Below are 27,548 nucleotides of genomic sequence, written 5' to 3'. Positions count from 1 at the left end.
ATTTGTTTCCGGGTAGGTGTAGTTTCCATTAGGTTTCCATGTACTTACTAGGAATGATGTTGTATTTACTATCAATTTCTTGGGTACTTTCCTAGTAATCTCTACACAGACATACAATGGGTTCTGAGATTGCTTTCCAAGTAACTATATTTGACTACTATCTTACTACTTTCCTCATAAATATCTGGTAATTAGTGGACTGTTTTAGTGGACATTACCGGATTAACACATAATTAATCCGGTAATATTCATCAAGTATTCAAATACTTAATGAATTGAAGAAAATAGGGAGCCGGGATTAACAACAGCAAAACTATACAAAATCAGTTTATAAACTCCAACACGGCTCTCAGAGTATAATCCAAGTGTCTTGTATTCAGTCCACATTCTTCTTCCAAAACACCACATATTCACATGAACCTTAGTATTTTTAACACTTCTGGCAATAAACAATCTCATGCACTAATGACACATGCCTGGCAAGCCTGTCTGTGCATTTGAACTCACCTGTGTTGAAGTCCACAGGCACGCCCAGGCATGTGCCTCATTAGTGCCTACAGCTCTGTATATGTCTATGATGAGAGCATGAGATGGTTTATCCCAAAAGTGTTGTAAATTGTGGAGTTTCAGCGAAAATGCATGTGTTTTGGAAATAATGAGGACATGGGCTGGACACAAGAAACGGACTGTACTCTGAGAGCTGTATTGGAGTTTATAAATGGATTTGTTTAATATATTTGCTGTTGTTAATCCTGGACCCCTAGTAGACCCAGAGTAGGGAAAAAAAGTCATTTTGGGGTGAAGTAACTGCAAAATAACAACAAAAAACAATACATTATGTGTGACAGACTGACAGACATACATTGACCATGGACTTCCATTACAGCCCTGCCAATCAGAGGCATACCTGACTTAGTTGGCAAAAGCCATCCATGTTTACTTGTGATTCAGACCGTCAGTCACTGGAACTGATGACAGAAGACCATGTGAGACTAGAGTTCATCTGGAGATTGAACGTGCTCAGCAAGTGTCATGGCAATCCACCCATTCTATTTTGACAGTAAGTAGGTAAATGGGTTGGAGGGGCTTACTGTCGGTATATCAGCAGAGAACGTGGGAGTCAGATTGCTGAGGCGGAGCGCCCATAGGGAGCGCCACACCTGGCTACTATCAGCTGCCAGTACTGATGTAATCGTGTCATGTGACAATAAAGTTATAAATACGATGATGATGAAGGTGCACAGCAAATTTCATGACAATCCAACCAGTGGGTTTCAAGACATGTTGTATAGGACCAAACTAAGTGCTGGATGGCCCAACTAATCGAGCAACCAAGCAATGCAGTCCCAGCAGACAGGCTTCACACTGGAAAGCTAATTACATGTGTTTTGAATAGCAATCAGTGAAGCCTCATTCGGATTCATCAAAGAAACAGCTGTTTACAGTACATTTATCTCTGCAGCCTGACATATGGAACACACACACACGCACACGCACGGACGCACGCACGCACACTGTAGACGCACACTGTACACACTGTAAACACTAGATTCTGTTGTCTCTGGCTAAGCAGTAATTATGTCTAACTCAAATGATAAGGCTTGTGTTTGCTAATCTTCCAGTTATGTACTGTACATAAGCAGCATCATAGCCCTTGTCATCTTATCTTCTTGCTTTGAAACCGCATCATAATTACGTCTGACCTCAGAAGCATCCACCATTCAGGAAATACAAATGAAAAGAGGAAGAAAATATCTCACATTATTGTGATTTGTAGACAAAAGACTGCATGTGCTGTGCAAATATGAATATCGTTTCTCTATATCCCGTTAATTACTTAACAATTACTGACAAATTGCAAAAATGTTTTTTCAACAAGTTCACAAGCTTGTAAATCTGCTTGTAAATCTCTTTTTTAGTTATTTGACAAAATGTTTTGTCAAAACGAAAATTTGTTCACCTATAATGACATGCCCAAGTCAGGACATAGAACTATACTGGCATCCTCAGGCTAGACACTAAAGTCAGATCAAATAATAGCCTATATCTCAGTGAATGGGCTCCAACAACATGGTCACTTGTTAAATTTTCACCTGCCAGTGAAGAATCTAATTACTTAAGTAATGGATTGAGCGTCATGGGTTCTATGTTAGTTATGTTTATTGCCAGTGATTAATGAGTAACTCAGGTTACAAAATAGACAGGGCGGGGAGGTCTGCTTATAGAGCAGTAGACCCATGGCGCACTCCGCATCGCAGGGGTTGCTGTTGGAATACTTTATTTCTCACATAACAACTTAACCTACAGATCGATTGGGTCAGGGGAGGGGCGTGACACTGGTAAGTCATACCTTTAATCCACAGAAAATGAGAAAGTCATTTTAAATGGTTTACTTGTGTATATAAAATGAAACATTGTTCCTTATTCCTTCCAATGTTCCTCTTTGTTAATCTACCATTGACAGTTCTCCTTTTTTATCTGTTAGAGTTGGCATGGCATCAGTCAGCAACCCCTTTGCTATGTTCATCTGCCTGTATATACAGCTCTCTCTGTGTATTCTGGGCACAGGTATAGGTATCAGACCATTTTTTAAATTACACATGATTTAATATTGGATTCTTGATTTTAGATGTTATATTTATTTGTACTAACTGATTAAATATTAGTGTATACAATATACGTTTACTTAATATGTAATAATAACCATCAATAGAAAAAGAAAATGTGTTTGTGGCAATCTTAATGTGATAGTCTCACTAATTACTACATGGTAATCTCATGTTATTTCCAGCACATTCACAATTCGATGTAGGCCTACATCATTTGTTTTCACTCTGTGCTGTTTTCAGCCCTCTCTGCCAGGCCCAGTCTGTGGGGTAAGAAAGTTGTGTTCAGCGGTCGGCCATGTGTGTGGCGTTTGGACCCACAGGTTGCAGTGCCTGCACTGGAGGAACTGACGGTCTGTGTGCTCTTACGTCGCAATATTGGTACAGAATGGACTGGTTTTGTTTACAAAGGTCCAGGGGCAAGTCACATTGAGCTTGGACTGCGTGGCAAAGGTGAATACATAGTTGCATGGCTATTTGGGGAAGATTGGCACTTGAAACTGGAACTGCAGCTGTATGTCTGGCATACTGTCTGTCTTACGTGGTCCGGCCACAGACAGCGCCTCCAGCTATACGTCAATGGAACCGGTTACACAGATGAGTCTTTGAATGCCACGTCCCCCCTGTGGCTGGCCCAAAACGGCACCCTCACTCTGGGGATGTCTCATAACATGGAGAGTGGGGAGCTGAAACCAGAGAATGGAGCAAGCCTCGTCGGGGAGATCGGCCTGTTCAGGATGTGGGCCAGGGAGTGGAGCGCTGAGGAACTTAACAGGCAGAGTTGTGCAGATGGAGATGTGGTGAGCTGGGACTACAAACACTGGGACCACGGCTGCTCTCCTCATACTGACAACACGCTCCGCTGTGGTGAATGACTACACTTTCTGCCTTGTTTCATTATTCTGCTCTTTTAGTCTTCATTGTTATTCTATTCTGTCGCTCCAATCTTGAGCTCTGATTTATTATAGTCTGTACTAAGCTGTACATTGAATTACCCGTAAACCTAATTTATAGGCTAATTCATCATAGGACTGTATCATTCGCAGAAAACATCAAGTGAAATCATAATGCACATTGTGTTTTACAGTTGAAAATCAGTTGGGTGGCTGGTGAATCAGCCAGTTAGTGCCCAGACCACTCCTTGTGACTGTGAGAACTTGGGTTGGAATTCAACCCCTGTGTTCTCTCACATGACTCTCCTCTATCTCTGCCCTTAGTTTCCTGTCTCCCTACACTGACCTTTCTGAAATAAAGCATAAAAATGCCAAAAAGAAAACTTAGAAAAGGAAATCAGTTATTTTCGATGAGCAACAGTGTCATATGACGAAATTAGGCTTTAACATTTACAGGGAAATAACCTACCGCATAGTTGGAACAGTGGCCCTGAGGAGCCCAGCAGGCTGTTCAGTAACCATAGCATGGGAACATTGCCTCAGATCATAAATCCAGCAGGAACTGAACCATGTCCCTGTCAGAACAAACCAATTTATCTAACTACTTCCCTAGGGGAATATTGCACATTATGCCTCCAGCCCATTACATTACATTCAATTTGCTGTATCTGAATTATTTTTTGCATAATTCTTTCAGCATGGCCGTTCTACAAAATAAGAATGCGGGTGTCCATTGCACATCATCATCCCAAGCCTGTGACTGTGCCCATTAAATCTCTGGAGAGAATCATCAGAATCTGGGTACGGAGAGTACTGTACAATGACCAGTTAAATGTGTCATTGTGTTAATAAAATTCAGCTGTGACTGATATTCAAATCAAGAAATTGCAGAGATATATTCAAATTAGTTGCATATTTTGTCATCTTCCATCAGCTCAAGAGCATTTTCTCTCTGAACATTTCGATGCATGACGTTTTTGTGTCATCAGAAAGGTAACAGAACATTATTCATGACGTCTTTGTATCATCAGAAAGGTAACAGAACATTATTCATCTTGGAACTCTGGGTTGGCTTCTCAAAACATATTTGAAAATGCTGCTTCAGTGACTGTTTCGTTTGAGAGTGTGTGTGTGTGTGTGTGTGTGTGTGTGTGTGTGTGTGTGTGTGTGTGTGTGTGTGTGTGTGTGTGTGTGTGTGTGTGTGTGTGTGTGTGCGTGCGTGCGTGCGTGCGTGCGTGCGTGCGTGCGTGCGTGCGTGCGTGCGTGCGTGCGTGCGTGCGTGCGTGCGTGCGTGTGTGTGTGTTTATTTGCTTTACCTTTCACATATCATGCAAAAGCACCTGCATGTTCAGACATTCTGGAGTGTCCGTTGAGTAAATTTGAATTATGTGCTGTGCTGTGTTTGGCCATATCTATAAGGTTTACTGTGATGAGCACAATGAGGAAAGATGTCCCCGTTGTTAATCTCTGTTATCTGTGTTGTCTTACAGCCAGACCTGCTGGGAGGGTAATAATACCCTCGTAATGCAAGCTCAGGTACATCATTATTAAGAGACAGCTTGATTTTCCACAGGTAGACGCAGCAATATCCTATTTAAAAAAATATATAAAAAAAAAACATCAGCAGTACTTTTAGTGGCTGCTATGTTTTTGAAGACAACGATATGGTAGCCACTAATAGAACAAGAGAGGAGTTCTTGTTTTAGATAAAGGACATTACATGATTTCCAGGTCAGATGCAGTGGTTGCTGTGAATGGCTTTGGATTAAAAACATACATAAACACAAGCATGAGGAAAAGCATACAACTCTGAAAAAGGTATGACCATATATATTGTTTGTTTCAGGGATCAAGAGCATTACGGAACTCCACCTTTAAACTCTGGTAAGATTAATTCAAGCAGTATTGTTCTTCACACAGCTGAGCTACATGCAAAATAATCATTCAGGAATAGATTATTTATTTGACTTGGTGCTCTTGATGGCTGCTGCTCAAAGCCCTGTGGACAATATGTATATTACTGTATATTACACAGACCAGCTTTGACTGAGATCAATCTCCTGGTTTTCTGTGGTATGTGACTGTCTATAGTTTTAGCAGTGAGGTCTATGTTCGTGTGAATCCAGAGACCTTCGTTGAAGAGGTTCAGGCTTACATTGCCGAGCAACTGAGTCCTGCCCTCTCCTACGAATCGTACACCCTCGAGGCAGACCCTCAAAGCCTCAGCATACAGCCCGTTGGTGAGTATAGAGTACGCACGCGCGCATGCGCGCACACACACACACACACACACACACACACACACACACACACACACACACACACACACACACACACACACACACACACACACACACACACACACACACACACACACACACACACACACACACACACACACACACACACACACACCCTTATGCAGTATGTACAGTAACAGCTGGTATATAGGATTACTGGAAACAACAGGAACACATTCGCAATACTTCGCATTGCGAGTAGATTGACTTGATTGATTTGCATTTTTGGATTGAAAATAAATTGACTCATTTGGAAAATGTGCCCAAAGTAGGGATGCCAGAGTTAATGTGGATTAGATTTTTTTTTCATTGTTCAACCGTGATATTATCAAACACAATTAATTCAGTCTGACCAGAAGCAAGCAGGAATAAAACATATTCCCTCCGGCACTAAAAATGAATGACCAGAGGGGGGGATATCAAAAGCAGAGGTATGGATCCTCTACATTTTCCCCAACAAATCGATCTCTGCATACATGACCAAACATACATACATTATAGCAAAAAATTCCCAGCTTTGATTTCAGATGATCTTAACGAGTTCAGAGTCAACCCAGATTTTCAGTCCCCAATTTAACAGTGTTTGGGGCTGACATTTGTGTCCCTTTCAGAGTCCCTTCCAGCTGTGACAAATCCACCAGCTGTGACAAATCCACCACCCACTGCCAGCACAGGCAGCGATGTATCAGGTTAGCAAATTAAAAGAATATCTATTTGTGATTTTGACTATACCATTCCATTACCACAATAATAGACAATCAAAACATTAACCAAAGGATTAAAACAAAAATAGTGCTGTTTGGGGCTTCTAATATTAATCTATGAAATTCATCCTGCAGAAATAGTTACGACCCATGGCTTGCCATCTTGTCCCACTCACAGTTCAACGACGAAAGATCCTCTAGATGACGATATCACTTCTGGTAACTAATGTGTGGCAGTATTACTTTATTATGAGATTGTTTGACTGAGTTCCTTTTAGAACCTTGTCGTCTTTTTAACTACTGCATATGTCATACAGCCTTGTCCTGAATTTTATGAACCCTCGCATCCCTATTCTGGTAGCGAACATCAGGTGAGAATAGCAGCTGTACAAGCTCACAAAACGGCGCATTGCAACGTGTTGTGGGCTTGTAGATCAGTGATTTTTGGATCAAGATATTTAGAGTAAAACAGGGGTGAGCCCAGGGGGACTCCGGTGGACTAAATATAGGGTTTAAGCGGTTATTCCGGAAATTATGTTTTTCAATTTCTACTTCCCTGTGCAGTGAAACAGGATAAGTACTTCAAGGTGAATGGGACCTTGAGAATGACTGGTACTCCCCAAAAACCCGAGGATATCATTAGGAAATGGGTGAGAGGTTGACACATTTACACTGACTTACTTAAAAAGTCATTCATTCACTGCTAAATGTTTATGCTGCGTTATCATTTCTTTGGGCAATAGCTTGATGAAAAACTGGAGCGGAATAAAACCATGGCTGTACTGAATCTGAAGATAATACCGGTCTTTAGCAGGTGGGTTCTCATTCATTGTCATACAGCATCATGTGTGTATTTGACCATATTCAGACAATGGCCATTTTGTTCTTACGTCATACTCGGAGAGTGGGAAGTATGAGGTATGAGCAAAATGGCCTCTGTGTACTGTAAATATGGACAATTAATTATTACCATTTGAAAGCTCTGTGTACTCATGCATTGATCTGTAATTTAATGGACAGGCACATGGAGCAGAATAATGAAGTGATGGTGAGTGTGGGCTTTGTTTTAACCTGGACACAGTTTGTCAATAAAAGTGAAATGTTTTATGGCTCAATTTTACAAGGACAGTAAGTAAACAGCATTAATTGTGGCAATAAGGATGTACGCTTCTGCAGAAAATGTTACATGACGTACAAATATTATTAATAAAAATGTTACAGTATATTTAGAGTGACATTTCTGTGGGTCTCCTCTCTTTTAGAGCCGTATCCGACAAAGGTAACTATGGGTAACATCAGATTTGGCTGAAGGTTGTGTGTGGCATCATGCTAAGAATGACAATGTATAAGTTAGAGCATGACTCTGCCTCAAGTCTGTTATTAACCATTAACCCAGTATTTCACCAACAGATATAAATGCATTTTCCATGTTCAAGCCTACAACGCACCAAATATTGAAGAAACTGAAGACCTCATTCATGATGCATTGGCCTCAACGTATGAAATTAATGACATTGATTTAATTGCAACAACGATGACCATCAAGCACATTGGTAAGATGAGCCTTTTCAGATTAAAGACGGAAAGATGATGCTTGCTTTTGGTCCCTGAAACACACTTCAGGCCCATCAAGCATTGTGTGAATTTCTTTTATTCTTTTGTATAGTGCCCGACAACTGTTCAGAAGACCTCAGAGAGTCTTTCTATGGAACCTTCGAATGGCCTGAATCATTTCCTCAGGAGACGCAGAGGATGGGGTGCGAACGTCCCACATCAGAGAAAGCCTACAGGCTATGGTGAGATACAATAATACCTTCATCTTACCAAGGTTGTGAAAAAAGAACCACAGGGGGAATCATCTACCCTGGCCACCGACATCCTGCAGCTTGTTGGTCCATGCTAAACATTTCCAATGTTTTAGTGACTTGAACATACTGAGACGTTACTTGTAAGACAACACATTACACAAAAAATGTGCCGTTATTTTTCTCAGATATTATGTACTGGAACTAGGCCTGAGTCATAGACAATGTCGCTAAGGAGGAGTCAAGGAGACCTGGGATTTTGTTTTGCATATCATAAGTAACCTGCTCAAATCTTGCTAGCTGAAATCACCTGTTTCCATAGAAATTGTTCATCTAGATATAAAAAATCCCTCAATTACGGTAATGTAATACCACCCAGTCCTCCCACTCTATACAAAAGCTTCATCCCTGCATGCCTAACACTGATGCACCACTGCCAGTCAGCACCTCGACAGAAATCTATTTCCTTTAAGTGAATTATTACAGTAATGAAGGGGATCCAAGTATCCTTATATCATGTCTGACAAGTAGTATATTAATATTGCTCAGAGTGCCAATGTCTGGGTGATAACAATAATCATTTTTATGATGGTGCAGTGAAACATAGTGCTGACATTTATTAAGACTCCAATACAATCACTGATTGTAAATGTTGGTAAGATGAGGTTCTTGTTCACCCTAGTCTAACTGGAGATAGAAATGGATAGAAATGACCTTGCTCGGCAAAGAGCATAATTGTAGAATGATAGAGATTCAATTATCTGGGCTCTTTCCACTCTTTGATGTATGAGACTGATCCAATTTGACAGATGGATTGCGCAAAATGGTTTAAACTTGTGACACCTTTATTGTCACAAGTTTACACATGTAAAGAAGTTGGTGAGGGAGAGTATAGGGAGAAAACAAAAACAAATATTAAATAAGCAATTGATGTTAAAAAAGGTTGTCCAGGACAAAAGTTGATATGAATAGATAGCATGCTTTCTCATCCTCTGCTCCTGTTCTACTCATTCCTTCTTCCCTATGACTCTTCTCTTCAGTAAGCTGGACATAGACACTGACACAACCAGCTGGGCTGAGCCTGACATGAGAGCATGCAAGCCAATCTACACCATCTCAGACTTGGATAATATTAATGTCACTGTTGGTAAGGAGCTATCTTGATAACCATGGAACATTGACCACCTAAGTCCTATTCAAATAAATTGCAAAAATAGCCAATCAACAAGCTCACAACCCATTGCATCGCAACAAGTTGTGAGCTTGTAGATCGGTTATTCTTTTTCAATTTATTTCTTTGTGAGCACATTTTCCCACCGTTTTGGAAATCTTTTAAAAATAAATGGAAAACTTTGAAAGTGGATAAAACAAAGTACTGCAAAAAAGGTAATAAAGATGGAGGAAACTCGATTTTCAATAACATTGTCTCTTCCAGATAATGTGGACGAAGTTGTGGACATGATTCATGACCTTGTAAATGAAGAGATTGACAGCACTGGGGTAGGCGAGGGGGATCTATCTGCCTCCCAGCTGAAGACGGTCTTGGGGTTGTTGGCTCAAGTGGTGGCTGTTGGCCATCTCACGTCTACCCTCGGCACAGACATAGTCCATATCGTTGGAAACATCCTGGCTTCTAAGACTGACGTTGCTACAGTTACCAACAAGTGAGGGCAGAGGGTTCAATTCATGCGCTTGATTTAAATCCTGTCCTCTATACCACAGCCGGTTGGGACCCATTTTTTTGTCGTGGACCCATTTTTATGGGTCACGACTCACAGTAAATATCCCTTTTTTTTTGTTTCCTTTTTACTATTATTACAAAAATATTTTCCCTCCAAAAAACGGCATTTTTCAAATATATATATATTTGTCATACATATACTATTTTCACTAGCTTGCGTGCCGGGGTCCCTCTTTTGGGTCTTGAGAAAAAAGGTCTGAGATCCACTGCTCTATATGTCCTATGCATCAGTGTTTAATTTCTTGTGGCGCTCTTGTTTGTTTGTTTGTTTTGTTTGTTGCTTGTTACAAAAAGTATCCTGAATCTCACGGAAAAATTGGGCGACACGATGGATTTCCCTGAGGAGTCTGCCAACGTGACCGCTCCCCTGCTAGCAATGTCCATGATCAATGTGAATCCAGACAAGTTCAGGGGTCTCACTTTCGGTGTCACCTCTGTTTCACCTGACCCTGAGGTGAGAGGCCGAGAACATTCTGATATGCTTACACGATACTGATATGCTCTGGGCCACTTTCTTTGTGTAAAGAATTGCTTGGTTGACTGAACCCTCCTTCCCGGCAGATTTTTGTCAACCATAGCTTTCTGAGCCAACCGTTCCCTGACACAGTAACAACCATCTCCCTGCCACCTGTGCTCCAAGACTTCCTCCAGCCTGGAGTTGGAAACAGAGCACGTGTACAGTTCCAGTTCTACGGGAGACAGAATCTCTTTAATGTGCGTGCTGCTTTCCTCTTCTGTTCTTTAGAATAGATTACTATTAATGACAAGCTCCTGGAGCCCATACTGGTCCATACTGGTTTCTAAAGTGTGAAGTGCATATATAATCAATTACTTTATTTAGTTAGTGCAACATACCAAGTCATACGCTATTATCGCAATTACGTTTACCCAAAATGGGGTCAGTAAAGCTTCATTGCTATGGTCATTGCACAGCAAAATAAATCCTACATTAATCGTGAATGTTAAATTATTTCTAAGACCCTTATACAGCTGCATTTTCTACAGGCATTTCAATCGCCCAAACATATTTTTGTTTGTGTCATGAGTACGTCCACACAGAACCCAAATATTACGCAGCGATAAAGCAACATCATTTTTTATTTAATTATTTGGAAAAAGCTTTTTCTGAACTTGCACGAATGAGGGATCAACTATATGAATAGTTTTGATGCAAAATGTCATCAAAATGTCACCTCTTTTAACAGGACCCAGAGATAAGTAAGACACCTGAGAACAACTGGACATTGAATTCCTGTATAGTATCTGCCAGCATCAACAACAGCCATGTCACCAATCTCAAGGGGCAACATGTGGTGGTGACATTCAGCCATCGACATCCCGCTCAGGTGAAAAACCAGAGCGGCGCTGTACTGTAGCATCAGACAGAGCAATGTTTTAGCACAATTTAATACCACTAACTGTCCTGTTTCCCTCACAGGAAGACCAGAAGGTGCTGTGTGTGTTCTGGGACTTTCAAAAACATGGTTAGTTCGTGGTATGAAACATGCCGTTTCATACCACGCATATACAACATATGTTTTGCATGATTAGAGGGATTTAGATGAAATTGAAGTTCTATAGATGTTCTCGTTTTGGTACAGTGAGATGTGCACAAACATAGCAGCAATGGAATTCATCAATTGTGCATGTTTGTATTTCTGTGAGTCACCCTATGGTGTGTGTGTGTGTGTGTGTGTGTGTGTGTGTGTGTGTGTGTGTGTGTGTCAGGTAGCCAGGGTGGCTGGAACAGCCGTGGATGTAGCATCAAGAACACCTCTGCTTATCAGACCAGCTGTCACTGTAATCACCTTACACACTTCGGTGTGCTTCTGGTGAGTCATTAGTTTGCCTCATTCGCACAGCACACACGCTGCTGATTTAATAACATCCAAGTGACAACCGGTCAAATCTGGACCACTCTTGTATACTGTATGCTGTCAGTCAACAGATCATTATGATGTTTGAGTACTAGATCGTAACATTTATGTGAATGTCACATCGCACTTTGAACTGCGTTGTGTTGCAGGATGTATCCGGGGACCCTCTCAGTGACAAGGATGAGCAGATCCTGACAGTGATCTCCTATCTGGGCTGTGGTATATCTTCCATCTTCCTGGGAATCACCCTGCTCACGTACATGGCCTTTGAGTAAGTCAAGTCGACCAACAAAAGCGAAGACATACAGTATGACACAATAGCCGATATATATTTTCGAAGCCTCAAATTAATCAATTTTCTTAGTCCGTCTGTCTCTACTCTGTCTTTCTTTGTGACATTCGACGGAAATAATCCTATATTTTGCAAATAACTACCTGCCATTTCAACCTCGTACCCCTATTTTGGGGATGTCATATTATAGGGAACATTTTTAGACTTTCTAAAAATACAAGCTCATAATGCACCATGTATGCTTGTAGATCTGCAATTTCCATGTTCGTACAACGAACTATAAAAAAGGGCGAAAGTAGTTAGAAAACAAATATATGGGCCTAACTCTCTGTTTTCTGTATGGCTCTCACCTCATTGTAGGAAGCTGCGTCGGGACTATCCCTCCAAGATCCTCATCAACCTGTCCATTGCCCTCCTGGGTTTGAACATGGTCTTCCTTCTAGACTCCTGGCTTGCGTCCTTCCCCAGCTATGGCCTGTGCATTGTCACCGCTGCCGCACTCCACTACTTCCTACTGGCGTCCTTCACCTGGATGGGTGTGGAGGCCATCCACATGTACTTCGCCCTCGTCAAAGTCTTCAATGTCTACGTGCGATTCTACATGCTCAAGTTCTGTGCCGTGGGATGGGGTACGGTACAGCTATGTCAGGGTGGTTTGAATCAGCTGAATTTGTGGTTGGCGTTCTTTTTTAAATTGGAGCAATCGTGACCAAAATCACCATGATTTTTCGGAACAGAACAAAACAAGACAAAAGTAAAAAAAAGTCACACAGTAGCTGTGCATAACAGATGAGCCTAAGGCTCCATTTATAAAAGGTGACCAACATTGCGGGAAACCACCAAAACCATATCTACAATCAATAACAGCAGGAGCAGTGGAACATGGTGGAAAGAGAGTGCAGGCCTTCTGTCTCTTTTGGGGGGAGGGTTGCCTTTCAGGGCAGACCCGGGTTAAAACCCTTTCAAATAACTGTATGATCAGAGTCATTACAGTGCCACAAGTTCCTAGCCTGGCGTTGACAGACTATATCACTAAATCACAGAGTGCATTTTTTTTGCACTTGCAGATTCGTCTGGTCCCAGGCTAACAGGTTCCAACATTAAATTCCACTTAAGAGCATCAGTATTAAGCTCACTTGTCATACTCATTCTCCTCCGCATCTGTATTCGGACACATCCACATCAGTTCTACTGCCTTGGCCATTAAATAGGGAGCGAGATCAAGCCCAGCACCAATAGGAGACTGCATGGAGTCGTTAGTTCATATCCTGCACCTGCTCACTATTACTCAATTGGGAGTGGCTAATGCTGTGCTGCTCTTCTCACTATACCTCCATATTTACTCACTGCAACTCAAACAAAATGAGTTTAAAGTGTTAAATCGGCAACGCCTGAAGCTCTGTGAAATAAAAGGTTGCCATTTACGAAAGAACTTCTAAGTGGATGATCGCAATGTAGGCTACTGTTTATTTGACTTTCTCAAGTTTTATTAAAAAAACATGGTTTCCATAATGCTTAAGCCATTGAGAAATTAAGTGAATCCAGCGAAATGAGTGAAACTGTGTGTCTTCACAGGTCTTCCGCTGGTCATCGTCATACTGGTGTTAATCATAGATAAGGATGTCTATGGTCAAACTCTGACACAGGATTCTGTCAAAGCGCTTGAAAGGCTTCAAAGCTCTGAACAATTGTAAGTATACTGTAGCTGGCCTGTAGTCAAGTCCTACATTCAGTTCTGAATTAAGACTAAGACCAGAGCAGGTTGGATCTTTTTCACGACTTAAACATAATTATTATATGATTGATGACACTAATTTGGATGATTAGAGTAATACACTGGACGAAGAAATGGACCAGCTGTATATGCTGCTGTTGTATTTCAAGCTATTGATCAAACAAGCAAATACGTTAATGCAGAAGAGTAGCCCTGCCTGTCGCCCAGAAACCTATCTGTAGTGACCAGGGGGAATTGACTATATTCACACAGTGGACCAATAGCTGACAATCTTTCTCTAAACTCCTGTGGCAGTTGTATTGATTCAGTGATGAATCCCTTGCTCTCCTATCCCTCCAGCTGCTGGCTCCAGAATGACGACGCGTTCTTCTACGTCACGGTGGTGGCGTATGTTCTGCTCATCCTGCTGTGTAACATCACTGTGTTCGTCGTGGTCCTGGTTCAGATCAGAAAGATGAAAACCAACAATCCAGCAGGAAAAAGCCGTGGCTTCCTCCACGACCTGAGATCGGTGTCCAGTCTCACTGTCCTCCTGGGGCTAACCTGGTCCATTGCCTTTTTTGCACAGGGACCGGCCAAGGTCAGGGTGACACTGCTCTACATGTTTGCCATCCTCAACAGCCTGCAGGGTAAAGAGCATGGGAAGAGTCTTACAATATCCTACTCAAATATGAATGATTGATTGAATACTTTATTAACAGTTTGCAAAAAAAGTACAGAAAGTACAGTTCTGTACAAGGTCTGCTAAAATGATTAAAACCCAGGAAAGTACTATATGGCTTGTTTCCATTGGGGTCCATGTGTATTCAATTCATCAAAACATTTAATGACAGACAAATATACAATACTATGCAAAAACATCATATAAACGAGTAGTAATCAAAAAGAAAAACATGTACAGTAAACAGTTCAGGGGGGGGGGGGGGAAGGAGAGTAAGGATTTACACTTTTGACTTTTTTTTGACTGTTGGTAGGGCATTCCACATTTTGGTGGCATAGCAGTAGAACAAATTTAGCCCCTTGTTTGAGCCAAATCTGGGTTGAACGTGATTTGTAAAATACTCTCATTTGTCTAATTTTCAGGACAAATCTTCCGCTAGTAGTTAATTGGTACAAAACAAGCCCCAAACTCATTATCTTTGTATGCCACCAATCAAGCTACACCACAGTAATACCTTAGTGTTATATTCTTTGTATGTTAACATATTGAGAACATACGTTGCTGCAATTAATGTACTGCATGGTATGTATTGAGAAGTGAGATATATGAGATACATTTTGGTTTGCTTCATGGTGAATATTGAAGTCTAGTATGCTTATGCCTGTGCATTTCAGGTTTCTTTATTTTTGTGTTCCACTGTCTGATGAAAGAGAACGTGCGGAAACAATGGAGAATCCACCTGTGCTGCGGCCAGTTCAGACTAACTGACTACTCAGGTACCTACTGTGCAGATTGCAGAATAATCACAGCAGTCTGTCTGGAGCAGTATTATGGACACCCCGCAATAATCCTGACCTGTATTGAAAAGAACTGCTGTAATGACATGCAGATTGTTCAAGGTCATTTTTAGCCGTGACATCTAGGAAAGGAATGTGACCTTTCAAATGGACTGATTATGCAGGCACATGGTCTACAGTAACTCTCCTGAGAGGAATGAATCCCAGTTTGAGTTCTAATTCAATTGTAATTAAAATAACCTGAGGCCACAATCACTGATAGTATTTTCAAGGTGAATGAGAGTTTGATCGTTGCCTTTTGTCCGCTGTGTGTATTCAGGCTGGAGCCAGTCTTTGACTCAGGGAGGCCGATCCAAACAGAACCAACTGGTCCATTCCAGCAACTCCTCCACCAGGAAGATCTCCAACCTGTCCACAGATTCAGCACCAGGCCACTGCCAGAATAATTAAACCTGGATTCTACCTGGACTGAGTTCAATGATAACACACAACTGCACCCCTCCAAGCTCCCCTTGTTAACTTCCCTAGTATCCTACTCGGCACTGCTGATGAAAACAAGCAGGTAGAAAACAGAACATAGTGCTGCTGATGTGGTGGTAATGAATAGTTAGAAAGTTGAATTGAGTTTCTACTGGCTGACATATAAATACTAGTGTCTATGGAGATTTGGTTTATAGTGTCACAGCCTTACTGTTCTTTGAATTGGTACAACATGTAGGAATGTTCAAAATTACGTGTTTTGCGAGTAATTGCCAATACATGTCTTAATATGCATACCAATTTTCATCTCAATTGCAGTTATAGTGCAGGACTCAGAAATATACAGTAACTGAACATTTGAAAGTGAAAAGACAGCGCCACCATCTGGCTGCCTAAGGTTTTCCCCAGTCTGAGTTTGCACATACAGTACACAGTATGCATTCCTGGAGGTTTCATATCTCTAGCATTTACCATCTTGCGAAAAGGTGAAAGAAGAAGAACTATAAAACAATAAACCAACAGAAAAAGAGCCCTTTTGGCTTGAAACCTTGAATATAAATACCAGAGTAGTTAGTTGTAATGTAGGAACACAGTAACTGTCTTCTTCTGCAGCACAAGCACATGGTTACATTTCACTGAGCATCAAGTCTACTTACAGTTTATTGTTGGTACCACCATAATTGCTCTAATAAGATAATGAAGATAACAATAACAACAACAACAATACTAATAAATATATAATAGTAATAATTATGTTTATTATTACTATTAAAATAATAATAAAACATAAATAAATAACGTTTATGTTTAAAGGCTTGTTTAAACATATGTTTTGTCATTATTTAAAGGCTTCATACGCAGTTCATACACAATGAAAACTACAAATTATATTCATGGGAATATTGTCTTACATTGTTGTTTGATATGGCGCAAGTGGCTCAGGAGGTAGAGTATCTGTTCGGGAACAATCCCCAGCTCCTCCTGGCTTAGTGACAGCGTCCTTAAGCAAGATACTGAACACCACTGCTCCCAATAGTTAGGAGGGTAAAATATGTGCAAATTCCCGTATGTGCAAATTCCACGTATGTGCAAATTCCACGTATGTGCAAATTCCAATTATGTGAAAATGTACTTAGACATTATCCGATCACCTAAAAGGGGACACATTTATTATTAGACATGCAAATCTTGCCTTTGATTTCCATGCTAGTTGTGTGGCTATAAATACATGCTACCACAATACACATATTGTTTTACCTGTTTTGAGAAGACAAAATGACCAAATATTGTCCAAATTGGTGTACGGTATACTGTACACAAATATAACTTCTCTTTAACATTTCTCTGATTTTAATTATTTCTTCACACACCAGAAATCAAGGATTTTTAATCTGATGTCCAGTATCAAGTGAAAACCAAATACAGTAGGAATTGTATTTTACATGTTTATACTTAAATGTAGAATTGCAAATATTTTCTACCCTATTGTTAGTGAGTCTCTTCAGTGTTTTAAAACAGTGCATAACATTATGACAGTGTGACACTGAGGGTTTTTTATAAGGTGTCATTCAGGTTCTGCCACGGTGGAACCAGCTGGATAGCATTCTGTTCATACCTGCCATGAAGCATCACACCCTCCAAGTCTAGCACATCAAACAGTCTGGCCAGAACAGTGGGTTCAACCAACTGAGGTCTGTCTGCAGAAGGAAGGGATAGGAAAGAAAGCCAACACAAACTGACTATTTCAATCTAATGGATGGGATTGATGTCTATGTCGAAGTCAAGGGACATTTATTCCAATTTTGGCTCTCGCTCATGTAAGCAAATACACCTGCTTTGATCAGCCGGTCAATCCGAGGACGTGGCCAATAGAAATCGCCTGGTCAGGTAAGGGAGAAGATATTTACCTTAAGTGCAAATGGTACACAGTAATATCCTCAGTTAATGTAACTAAGAGCGTACAAATGGATAAATTAACACTGACGACTTTAATATGTAATCATAAACTGGGTTGGTTTTGAAATGTGTTTGTTAAAGTGATAATTCTGTTGTAGAAGACCTTTTTTCTTCGGTACCAAGCAGTGGATATAGATATATAGTAGTTGAACAACACAATGTGTGTTATTATATCTAACTGACAAGTTTGTGGCATTTCATATTTAATGTAGAGGAATATGTGCAGCTCTCTCTTGTTTACAGATATTAGCCACTGATGTACCTCTAATGTCCTATAGATTGGGTTCATGAATTGTGCCAGACTCTGGGAGGGCATCAGTCAGTTCTAGTGCCATCCCACACTTCCACCCACACAGAAAGGAACTTTTATTAATATGTGATTTTGGGTTATTTTAAAATCCAGTTTGAGTGCGCTCACATGAATGAGCAAGCGTGCTATGAATTTACAAATGGTCCATGGTAACAAACAGAGTAAGCTGTGTTTATAAATTAGAATGGCACTTGGGAGCTTTGCAAAACAACATAACAAAAGAAGTAGTTCTGTACCATAGATCATAGATCTTAACAAATTAGGAACATGTACTTAGAATGTATTTTCTAAAATTGCAAAAAAAATCTGATTCACACTGAAAGGAAAAGGGGACCTGTTATACTCCACCTGGAGGTCATTTTGGAATTATTTACAGAAACCAGACCTAATCTTTGATCATGTAACCACCTAACCTTTTCATGCATGTGAAATTATAGACAGATGCTTACTGACCAACGGTGTGTGTGTGTGTGTGTGTGTGTGTGTGTGTGTGTGTGTGTGTGTGTGTGTGTGTGTGTGTGTGTGTGTGTGTGTGTGTGTGTGTGTGTGTGTGTGTGTGTGTGTGTGTGTGTGTGTGTGTGTGTGTGTGTGTGTATCCACCTAATATGTATGATCATGTTAGGGATCTGTTGTTTTTTCTTATTTACACGTTGTAATTGTATGAACATGAATTCATGATTGCTATGTGAAAACCAAAAGAAAATGAACAAAATAAATATTTAAAAAATGTCTTCTTCAAGAATACAAATGTGTAAGACAATTGTTGACCACAACATCGATACAGCAAGAAGTTCTCGTTTTAACTTTATTCTATTCTTTTAATGTTTATTCAATTTTTAGGACTTTATTCCAGTGCTGCAATAAAGTAAATACAATTATAGATCAAAATACAAATGGCTAAGAAGAGTTTATCGTTCTATATAATATACTAAATAATAAATCAAGTATTTTTCTTATTACACAGAATTCAGTGGATCATACTATTTTGCTTCATTTTATATTGCATTTTGTTTCTGTTTATCTGAATATAGTTTCCCAGTGAGAGCTGACATATGGCAGACCACTCGGGGAGCCCCATAACGGTAAAGGTGGAGGAACATTCTCAGAGCATCGTTTTGACATACTTCCAGGGCGACATAGGCAGTATGGTGGACGCACACTTCACCCGCGCCCTCAGCAAATCCTGCAAGGCCAAGGCACCATCAGGGAAGAGCAAAAAGAGCCGCAAGCCGCAAGTCAAAACAGGTGCGTGCATATTATAATCTACATAATCTACAGCCCACAATATTGACTGATTGATTGATTGATTAAAGTTTTTATTGCCAAAAATACATATACACGAACATAGTATATTTACATATCTGTCGAAAGGATGAAACACAAAAAGCCAGAGAGCTTACAGTTTTCCATTGTGGTCTTTTTCCTTTGAGGGACAATGTGTATTAATTGAGTGACATTTGTTTGGGGGGAGGGGGGATTGCAGAGACATAAAGAAAAATAAAATCAATAACAAATACATTTACAATTTCAACGTACTAGACAACTAATATGGCAATCTGAGGCATTCTGACGCAGTGCTGCTGTGTTGTCAAACTATAAACAAGCTAGAAGATTGCTTTCTAGGGTTGACATACAGTACAACAGACCATATTCCCACTACAGTACTGTCCTTTCTCTGTCCCTTCCAGAGCAAGCAACATCCTGTCAGTGGAGCACTGCTCCGTCGGCGTCTACCTCCTATTCCGAGGTGCAGTTCCAGTCCGTCGCCGGAAGCCATCAGCTGAGCAGCTCCAAGGGACCCCACTCTGGCCTTCCGCTTGGCCCTGCGGACGACCCTCCCGGCCCCTGGTCCTCCTTCCCTGCCAGGCAAGGCTTGGGATTGCCCCCCATGCCATACCCCCTCTGCCCTGAAGGGTTGGGACTGACCGGAGTCGGACAGCAGTACGCCACTTCTTTGCTCAACCTGCTACACAGTGACCGAGCAGAGATGGGCCAAAGCATGGGTTCAGGCTCCAAGACAGACCTCCTGCCCAGCTGGACGGCGCCTCCAGGCTACAGGGATCCCGTGGACCCGGCTGTAGGCTTTGAAACTGGTACGCCTGACTTCACTCTTCACAGAGAATCGTATTTGTTCCAAAAGTTTAAAAGATGTCACTCACAGATATAACACCATGTTGAGTTTAGGCTCCTGTTAAGTTCATCCACAGGGGTTCCATTTTGAAATGCTTCATACTTGTCTTACTTCTTTCAGGACGAGACAAGAAGGACCTGTATTGGTATTGAGAGGGGCTGCAGGGGGAGAGAGACGTTTACAACCCATCACACCTGGCTACGGACCCAAGCCACGTGGCTCGCTGTTCACCTTTGTATAGCTGTGGGCGGTACTTGCCAAACAAGTACCGCCTCCTCCCCAGAACAAGGAAGAATCTCTTCCATTCCCTGCACCATGTCTCAGTGAAATGACCTAAGTACCTTGACACGCAACAGCTGGAACAGCCTTTGAGAGAAGTTGTTCAGTGTTCTCTGACAAACCTGTTCATCCACTATCTCACTACTCCTGTACAGCCTACAGTCATGCAAGTTGTTGCCACAAATATGTGAGCAGCAGATTTTGAAAAGGGACATTTTATTGTGAGTCAAGCAGGGACAACCATTCACAGATCAATATATTTAACTAGTACAGTGTTAAGTTATAATGAAAACCATGAAATCTTCTTATGTGTACAGTATATAGGGAAACTATGTTAATATCTGTTCAGAGTTGGCTCGGGTGATTTTCATTTAGCTGTTAAGATATTTGTGATGTGTGCAGGTGAACTAAATATCCAGAAAGATGGGTGTAAATGACAGTTATTGTGTAATTCTACGCTTGGAGGCTCTCTGACAGCGCACCATGTCACAAAAAACATGTCAAATATAATAAACTGTAATAGAGATATGAGTAAACAGAAAATCTCAAATGTCATATAATGTTGAACTGTACTAGTAATAATGAACATCACTACTCGGAATGTATGCAACAATACTGACACCCAATGGCCAACACTGACACCTAATGACCAAGATGGTACTATTTCCTTAGTTGTATAGACAGGTGACAATGTAAAGAAAAAATCACACCCAGTGTGAAGTGGGCGGTGTGTGGTCATCACAACATGACTCACTTTAAAAAAAGGATAAATGACTTTTTTTAAAGTCCATACTGCTATTCATAGGGCTGCACATGTGTCATGTGTTTCGCTAGCCAATCACAGTCCTGAATTTGCAAAGTCAGCCAATCACATTACAGTTAGTGGTGATGACACTAGCTGTAATGTGATTGGCTGATATGAAAAAAGTATCGATTTGCATTAACAATGGAAGGGTTAGGGGGTACACAAATTTTTTGGTCGGTGTCCAAAACTCACTTATAGGGGGCGGCTACACCGCCCCAAAAATCACACCCAGTGTGAAGTGGGCGGTGTGTGGTCATCACAACATGACTCACTTTAAAAAAAGGATAAATTACTTTTTTTAAAGTCCATACTGCTATTCATAGGGCTGCACATGTGTCATGTGTTTCGCTAGCCAATCACAGTCCTGAATTTGCAAAGTCAGCCAATCACATTACAGTTAGTGGTGATGACACTAGCTGTAATGTGATTGGCTGATATGAAAAAAGTATCGATTTGCATTAACAATGGAAGGGTTAGGGGGTACACAAATTTTTTGGTCGGTGTCCAAAACTCACTTATAGGGGGCGGCTACACCGCCCCAAAAATCACACCCAGTGTGAAGTGGGCGGTGTGTGGTCATCACAACATGACTCACTTTAAAAAAAGGATAAATGACTTTTTTTAAAGTCCATACTGCTATTCATAGGGCTGCACATGTGTCATGTGTTTCGCTAGCCAATCACAGTCCTGAATTTGCAAAGTCAGCCAATCACATTACAGTTAGTGGTGATGACACTAGCTGTAATGTGATTGGCTGATATGAAAAAAGTATCGATTTGCATTAACAATGGAAGGGTTAGGGGGTACACAAATTTTTTGGTCGGTGTCCAAAACTCACTTATAGGGGGCGGCTACACCGCCCCAAAAATCACACCCGTGTGAAGTGGGCGGTGTGTGGTCATCACAACATGACTCACTTTAAAAAAAGGTTAAATTACTTTTTTTAAAGTCCATACTGCTATTCATAGGGCTGCACATGTGTCATGTGTTTCGCTAGCCAATCACAGTCCTGAATTTGCAAAGTCAGCCAATCACATTACAGTTAGTGGTGATGACACTAGCTGTAATGTGATTGGCTGACTTTGCAAAAGTATCGATTTGCATTAACAATGGAAGGGTTAGGGGGTATACAAATCTTTTGGTCGGTGTCCAAAACTCACTTATAGGGGGCGGCTACACCGCCCCCAAAACAAGTGAATAAATGAGTGGAGAAACATAACAAATGCAGACGGCTCCATACATGTGTACTGCATGAACATTTTAGCAATTATCATCATCACTATCATGCACTGTAGCATGCATAGAAATGATGAGCAGGCTCACCTCGATTCTGAATCCATGATAAAGTGACGTTATGCATTTAGATCTATGTGAAGGCATTGGTATAGAGGGTCACAAATTGTGGCTGAAAGCTCACATTCGATGACCGTGGTGAATTAGTGTGATATGTATGGAAAAACAGTTGATTGAGAATGTCAATGTCAATGTCAATGCAGGACTGTTAGCAAGAACAGCCTGTCAACAACTACATAGAGAGGGATGTTACAGTAGGTTTGCAGTGCATGGACCCCTCATTAAGGGGTCTATGGGAGAGTTCAGTGGTGCAAAAACCATATGCACTGGTCTACACACTACAGAGATGTGGAAAAATGGGATATTGTCAGATGAGTCATCCGTCACCATATTCTCCGCAAGTGACCGAGTGCAACTGGGGTACACAAAGAGAACCATACAGGCCTGAATCTTTTGTTAGAATGGTGTTCCATCCCTCCAGCACAGTTCCAAAGACGTGTACAATACACCAAGGCGCACTGAGGCCGGTTTGATGGCTATTGGTGGCCCAACACCTTAATAAGACACTTTATGTTGGGTTTTCCTTCCATTATTCACCCATCATACAAATGATGAAAACCCAATCATTCATGTTACTTGTCTGGTGCCTTTACTGTATGAAGAGGCCAATCTTGTACACACCGATCCAGTTAAAATGTTGAAGTTATTTTTCAACGAAATGGAGATCCATCTACTACTGTATGGAGACAAAGATCATGAAAGGAGGGCTATAATTAGAGCTACTGTAGCGTGTCACTCTGTCAGCTGTCCATTTTAACACCACACTGTCCAGATGAGATTTGCAATGTCATCTTAATGTTCTTCACGGCTCCATATAGTCGCTTTCACACCAACTGTTCAGATTAACAAGTTGCAGTACAAGAAGATCATGGAGTGAAAGAAGATTTATTAAATCCAAGGCAGAATAGGCACAGGAAATCCTGGAGAAACCAACCCTTTGAGTCCCTGTTAATGCAAACTCTATTGGAAGGTGTGTGTGAGTTTACTTATAATCTAGCATCCACAAAAAGCTTTTTGGAGAGTATTATTGAGGGATGTAGTCTAGGTATGAGACAAGGCAAGAGTACACAGAGTGTTTTTGAGACCATGGCGTTTAATTGGAAATACTTTTAAATTAATTGACAATAATCATATTGAAGTATTATTTTGAATGATACCCAAAATATCCTCTGTTTTTCTTTTCTTTCTTAATATGCCGGTTAAACATTCAGCAGATGCTGTGAGTTATTAATACTGGAGAATAGGCATGGCCCATGGGGTTAATTCGATTATGTATCCCAGAACCGAAACATCAACTACTGATGTGAATCAGGCAGAATCAATAAACAAATTAATATGATTGTCAGAAAACACCTGGGTTTCCGAAGCAAATGCCAGCAAACGGCCCACTACTGTTTTCACCATGGACTATTTTCAGCTACCTCCATGGTCATTTCTTCATGTAATGAGATTTCAGCAAGCCTTGAGTTGTAACACATGATGACAAGTGAGCCTCATGTGTTTAGCATCAGCCCCCCAACTGACACTTAACCTACAGTATTAAGACCGGGAGCAAAGCATCTGTGTCATTTTTAGATTTCTTCGGCTATTCAAAAATAGCAGATATACAAGCTCATAGGGCGGCACTCGGTGCCGCGCTATGAGCTTGTAGATCTGCTATTTTTGGAAAATCGTGAAAATGTGGGAAATATACATATTTTTTAAAGCGAACATTTGTTGCTTCTGGGGTTCAACAAATGTGTTTTTTTTTAAAAAGCGTATGTTGCTATATTACAGTGGTGATCAAACCTTTTCATGTCAAGGACCCCCCAAAATGATATGCATTTGGTCGCGGACCCCCGTCTGAAAATATTTTGTTCCAGGGACCCCCCCAGAAGGAAAGATTTGAGTTAAAGATGTTCGCTTTAAAAAATGTAAATATTCAAATATTTGCAAAACATTTCAAGATTTTTCCCAAAATAGCAAATCTACAAGCTCATAGTGTGTCACTCGGTGCCACGCTATGAGATTGTATATCTGCTATTTTTGAATAGCCAAAGAAATCTAAAATGACATGAAAATGCGTTCCCTCATTGAATGGGTCAATAATCAACGGATCCACCCCATGGTCCCCACCTCACAGAGCCGTTCACAGCCACAGTTGGACGAGCAGCCGTGGCCACATGCCTAAACGTGGTTTATTGATGGTTCTGTGCTAATATTGACCCCCTTCCATCTGTTACTGCAGCAGGTGCAGGTCCAACTTCAGAAGGCAACAATGAGAGAACCAGGCAATAACACAGCCATCAATCACAATCACTGTAAATTAAAGGCAGTGGACAAATATGTTTAAATGTGGGCACAAATGATGAACATACAGTGCATATTGGCTACATGCAGATGGGGGGGGGGGAAGACAGAGATAGAGAGAAGGAGAATGGGGAGGGGAAATAGTAGAGAGATATTGAGAATATTCAGTTAGAGAAAGGAAATATGGTTTCACCACATTCAATATGATAATGAGTTTCTTCTGGTTAAAATAGAGAGATTAGTTTGGTGGAGTGGTATATGTTTGAATCCAATGGTTACACCAGCAATCTTTATTCCAATTATGTCTCTCATTCTTCCATTCATGCCTCTGACTCAAAGGCAAACAACTACTGCTACTTCGAAACAAAATGACTAGGGTTTTAGCAATGTCCCTCAACCAATTCCTGTTCCTGTTATTTCAAGCTATTTGGACAGTGTTATAATATGCATGAGGCTTAGCCCATGTCCCAGTATCTGTAGCCTACATGTACATGTACCTCAACTCCAAGTTTACACACGTAAAATAGTGCGGAAAATAAATGAAATAATTTTCTGTACAAGCTACAATGATTTGAAGTTTCAGAATATAGTCATAAGAATATAGAGAAAGCAAGAAAGGAGAAAGTCAGATAATAGACTGTGTAAGTACTGTCGGAGATAATTTAGTAGCAGATATCAAACATGTACAGTAAGTGCATACTGTAAGTGTTAGTGCCAGTGCACACACCACAGCAACGGAATGTATTCATAGTCATATAATGACATATAATGATATAAAAATGTGGGGGGAGGACCCCAGACCCCCCGCTAGCCACACCCTCAACCAATCTCCTGGATTCTGACAGTGCAATGTTGGCAGCCCTGTTGATAGGTTCACATAGGGTGGTAACTTTCACAGGTAAAATCCACATGGTGGTCAGGCCTTGTTCAACAGTCTGATGGTGGCCAGGTGGAAGCTGTTCAGAAACCTTTGTGGCTGTAGTGGTGCATGAGCTTTACACACCTTTTCTTGTGCAGTCCTAGAGGGAGGGAAGCTCACCTCACATAATGCGCTCAGCCGACTACACCACTCGCTGTAGGTTTTCCGTTGGTGGACGGTGCAGTAGATGGGGTGTATGTCTTCATGGCGTTGAGTGTGAGACGGTGAGGTGGTTTTCATGACACCATTGTGTCAGTTATCTGATCTCCAACAATTTGACTGTGCGAGAAAAAACAAAACAAGTAAGCAATGTTTCAACCATGCATGTGGTCTTCGTGAGGTCTGATGTAATGCTGGCATGCTGCCAATTCTCACCACCTGGCAACAGCCCGACAGGAAGTCCTGTACCCAGGTACACATGGTCGGGTGCACGCCCAGCTTTGTGTCAAGCTTGGCTGGAACAATTGTATTGAATACCAATCTGTAGTCCACAAACAGGATTTTCACATAGCTGTTGCTCAGTGAGAAGGTCGGTGGATCTATTCTGATTACAAATTGCCATGGGTCCATTGTGTCAGGCAGTATGGAACAAATGTATGACAGGTATCCGGTCGTTCTGATGCCTACTTCTGTATCGGTCCTGACTCACATATCTTCCGGTCACGTAATGTGGCTTGATTGTGCAAATGTATATATATTCTCTGTGTGTGCTTAAAATACTTTAGAACATGTCATGTGAAACTGCCTTGGTGTCATCTCCTTCTACAGGCTCACACTTGCAGAACTGTGATTAGTCATTAATCATTAGAATTAGTAAGTAAGTGGGTCGGAAAGGCTTATTGTGGGTATCAGCCAGAGCGTGGGAGTCTATCCCCGTTTTTGCAACATGCTAGACTCCTGGGAGATGGATTGCTGAGGTGGAGCGCAACACCTGCTACTCATACGCTGAGTTGGTGGCGCCCGGAATAGAGGAGAGTTATCATTATCACAACAGAGGATTGCTCAACCACAACACACAGTGTGTGCAATTAACACAGCATATCTTTATCTTTGTGAAAACTGATCTCAGGGCACAAGCAATTTGAGACAGACTGAGGCAGAACACTGTACCAGTGTCCGTTTGGGTCACACCAAGGCCAGGTGAGGTAATATTCGTTTGAGAACAATCTGGTGGTGTTATCATAGTTATTATCACTTGTGCTATAGCCGTCTTGGCACTTGGCCAGAATGATGGATTTCATTCCTGCTCCATTCTCTCTTCCGTCTGTAACTTTCACCTTGGTATTAGCCGAAGATATCTATATTCATTATTCTAAGAATGGAACCAAGCCATCCAGGCTCCTGGTGAATCATGAACATAAAACATTTCATTCTGTGTCAATATATGGGCATATCAGTCAGATTGGCGGTGCGATGTAGGTGTGCGCCTCTAGTATTTAATAAATACCCTTTATTTGAGGTTTCCAAATATTTTTTGACACAAAATCAAATGTTTTATGATTCCACCTGTAGCCAGGATAACTTCCAGGCTCCAGGCTCAAAATAATTAATATAAATATTTTCTGAAATCTTTATGGGAAAACTGTATGGGCTTTCTTTCTATCTGTGGAACCAC

At 41.0% G+C, this 27,548-nt stretch overlaps 1 protein-coding gene across 1 annotated transcript; it reads left to right on the top strand.

Moving 5' to 3' along the window:
* The first annotated feature begins 17,561 nt into the window (after window positions 1–17,561).
* vgll1 (vestigial like family member 1) lies at window positions 17,562–21,095 on the top strand. The gene is made up of 4 exons (XM_084041323.1): window positions 17,562–17,778; window positions 19,189–19,402; window positions 19,846–20,250; window positions 20,409–21,095. Exons 2-4 carry the CDS (start codon window positions 19,210–19,212, stop codon window positions 20,438–20,440), a joined length of 630 nt encoding a protein of 209 aa, XP_083897449.1. The 5' UTR covers window positions 17,562–17,778; window positions 19,189–19,209; the 3' UTR covers window positions 20,441–21,095.
* The last annotated feature ends 6,453 nt before the right edge of the window (window positions 21,096–27,548 follow it).

The sequence above is a fragment of the Gymnoscopelus microlampas genome, assembly GCF_963454915.1.
Source record: "Gymnoscopelus microlampas genome assembly, chromosome: 18".
Taxonomy (NCBI): Eukaryota; Metazoa; Chordata; class Actinopteri; order Myctophiformes; family Myctophidae; genus Gymnoscopelus; species Gymnoscopelus microlampas.
The sequence above is the reverse complement of the archived record's forward strand: the minus strand, read 5'-3'. Positions and strand labels throughout refer to the sequence as shown.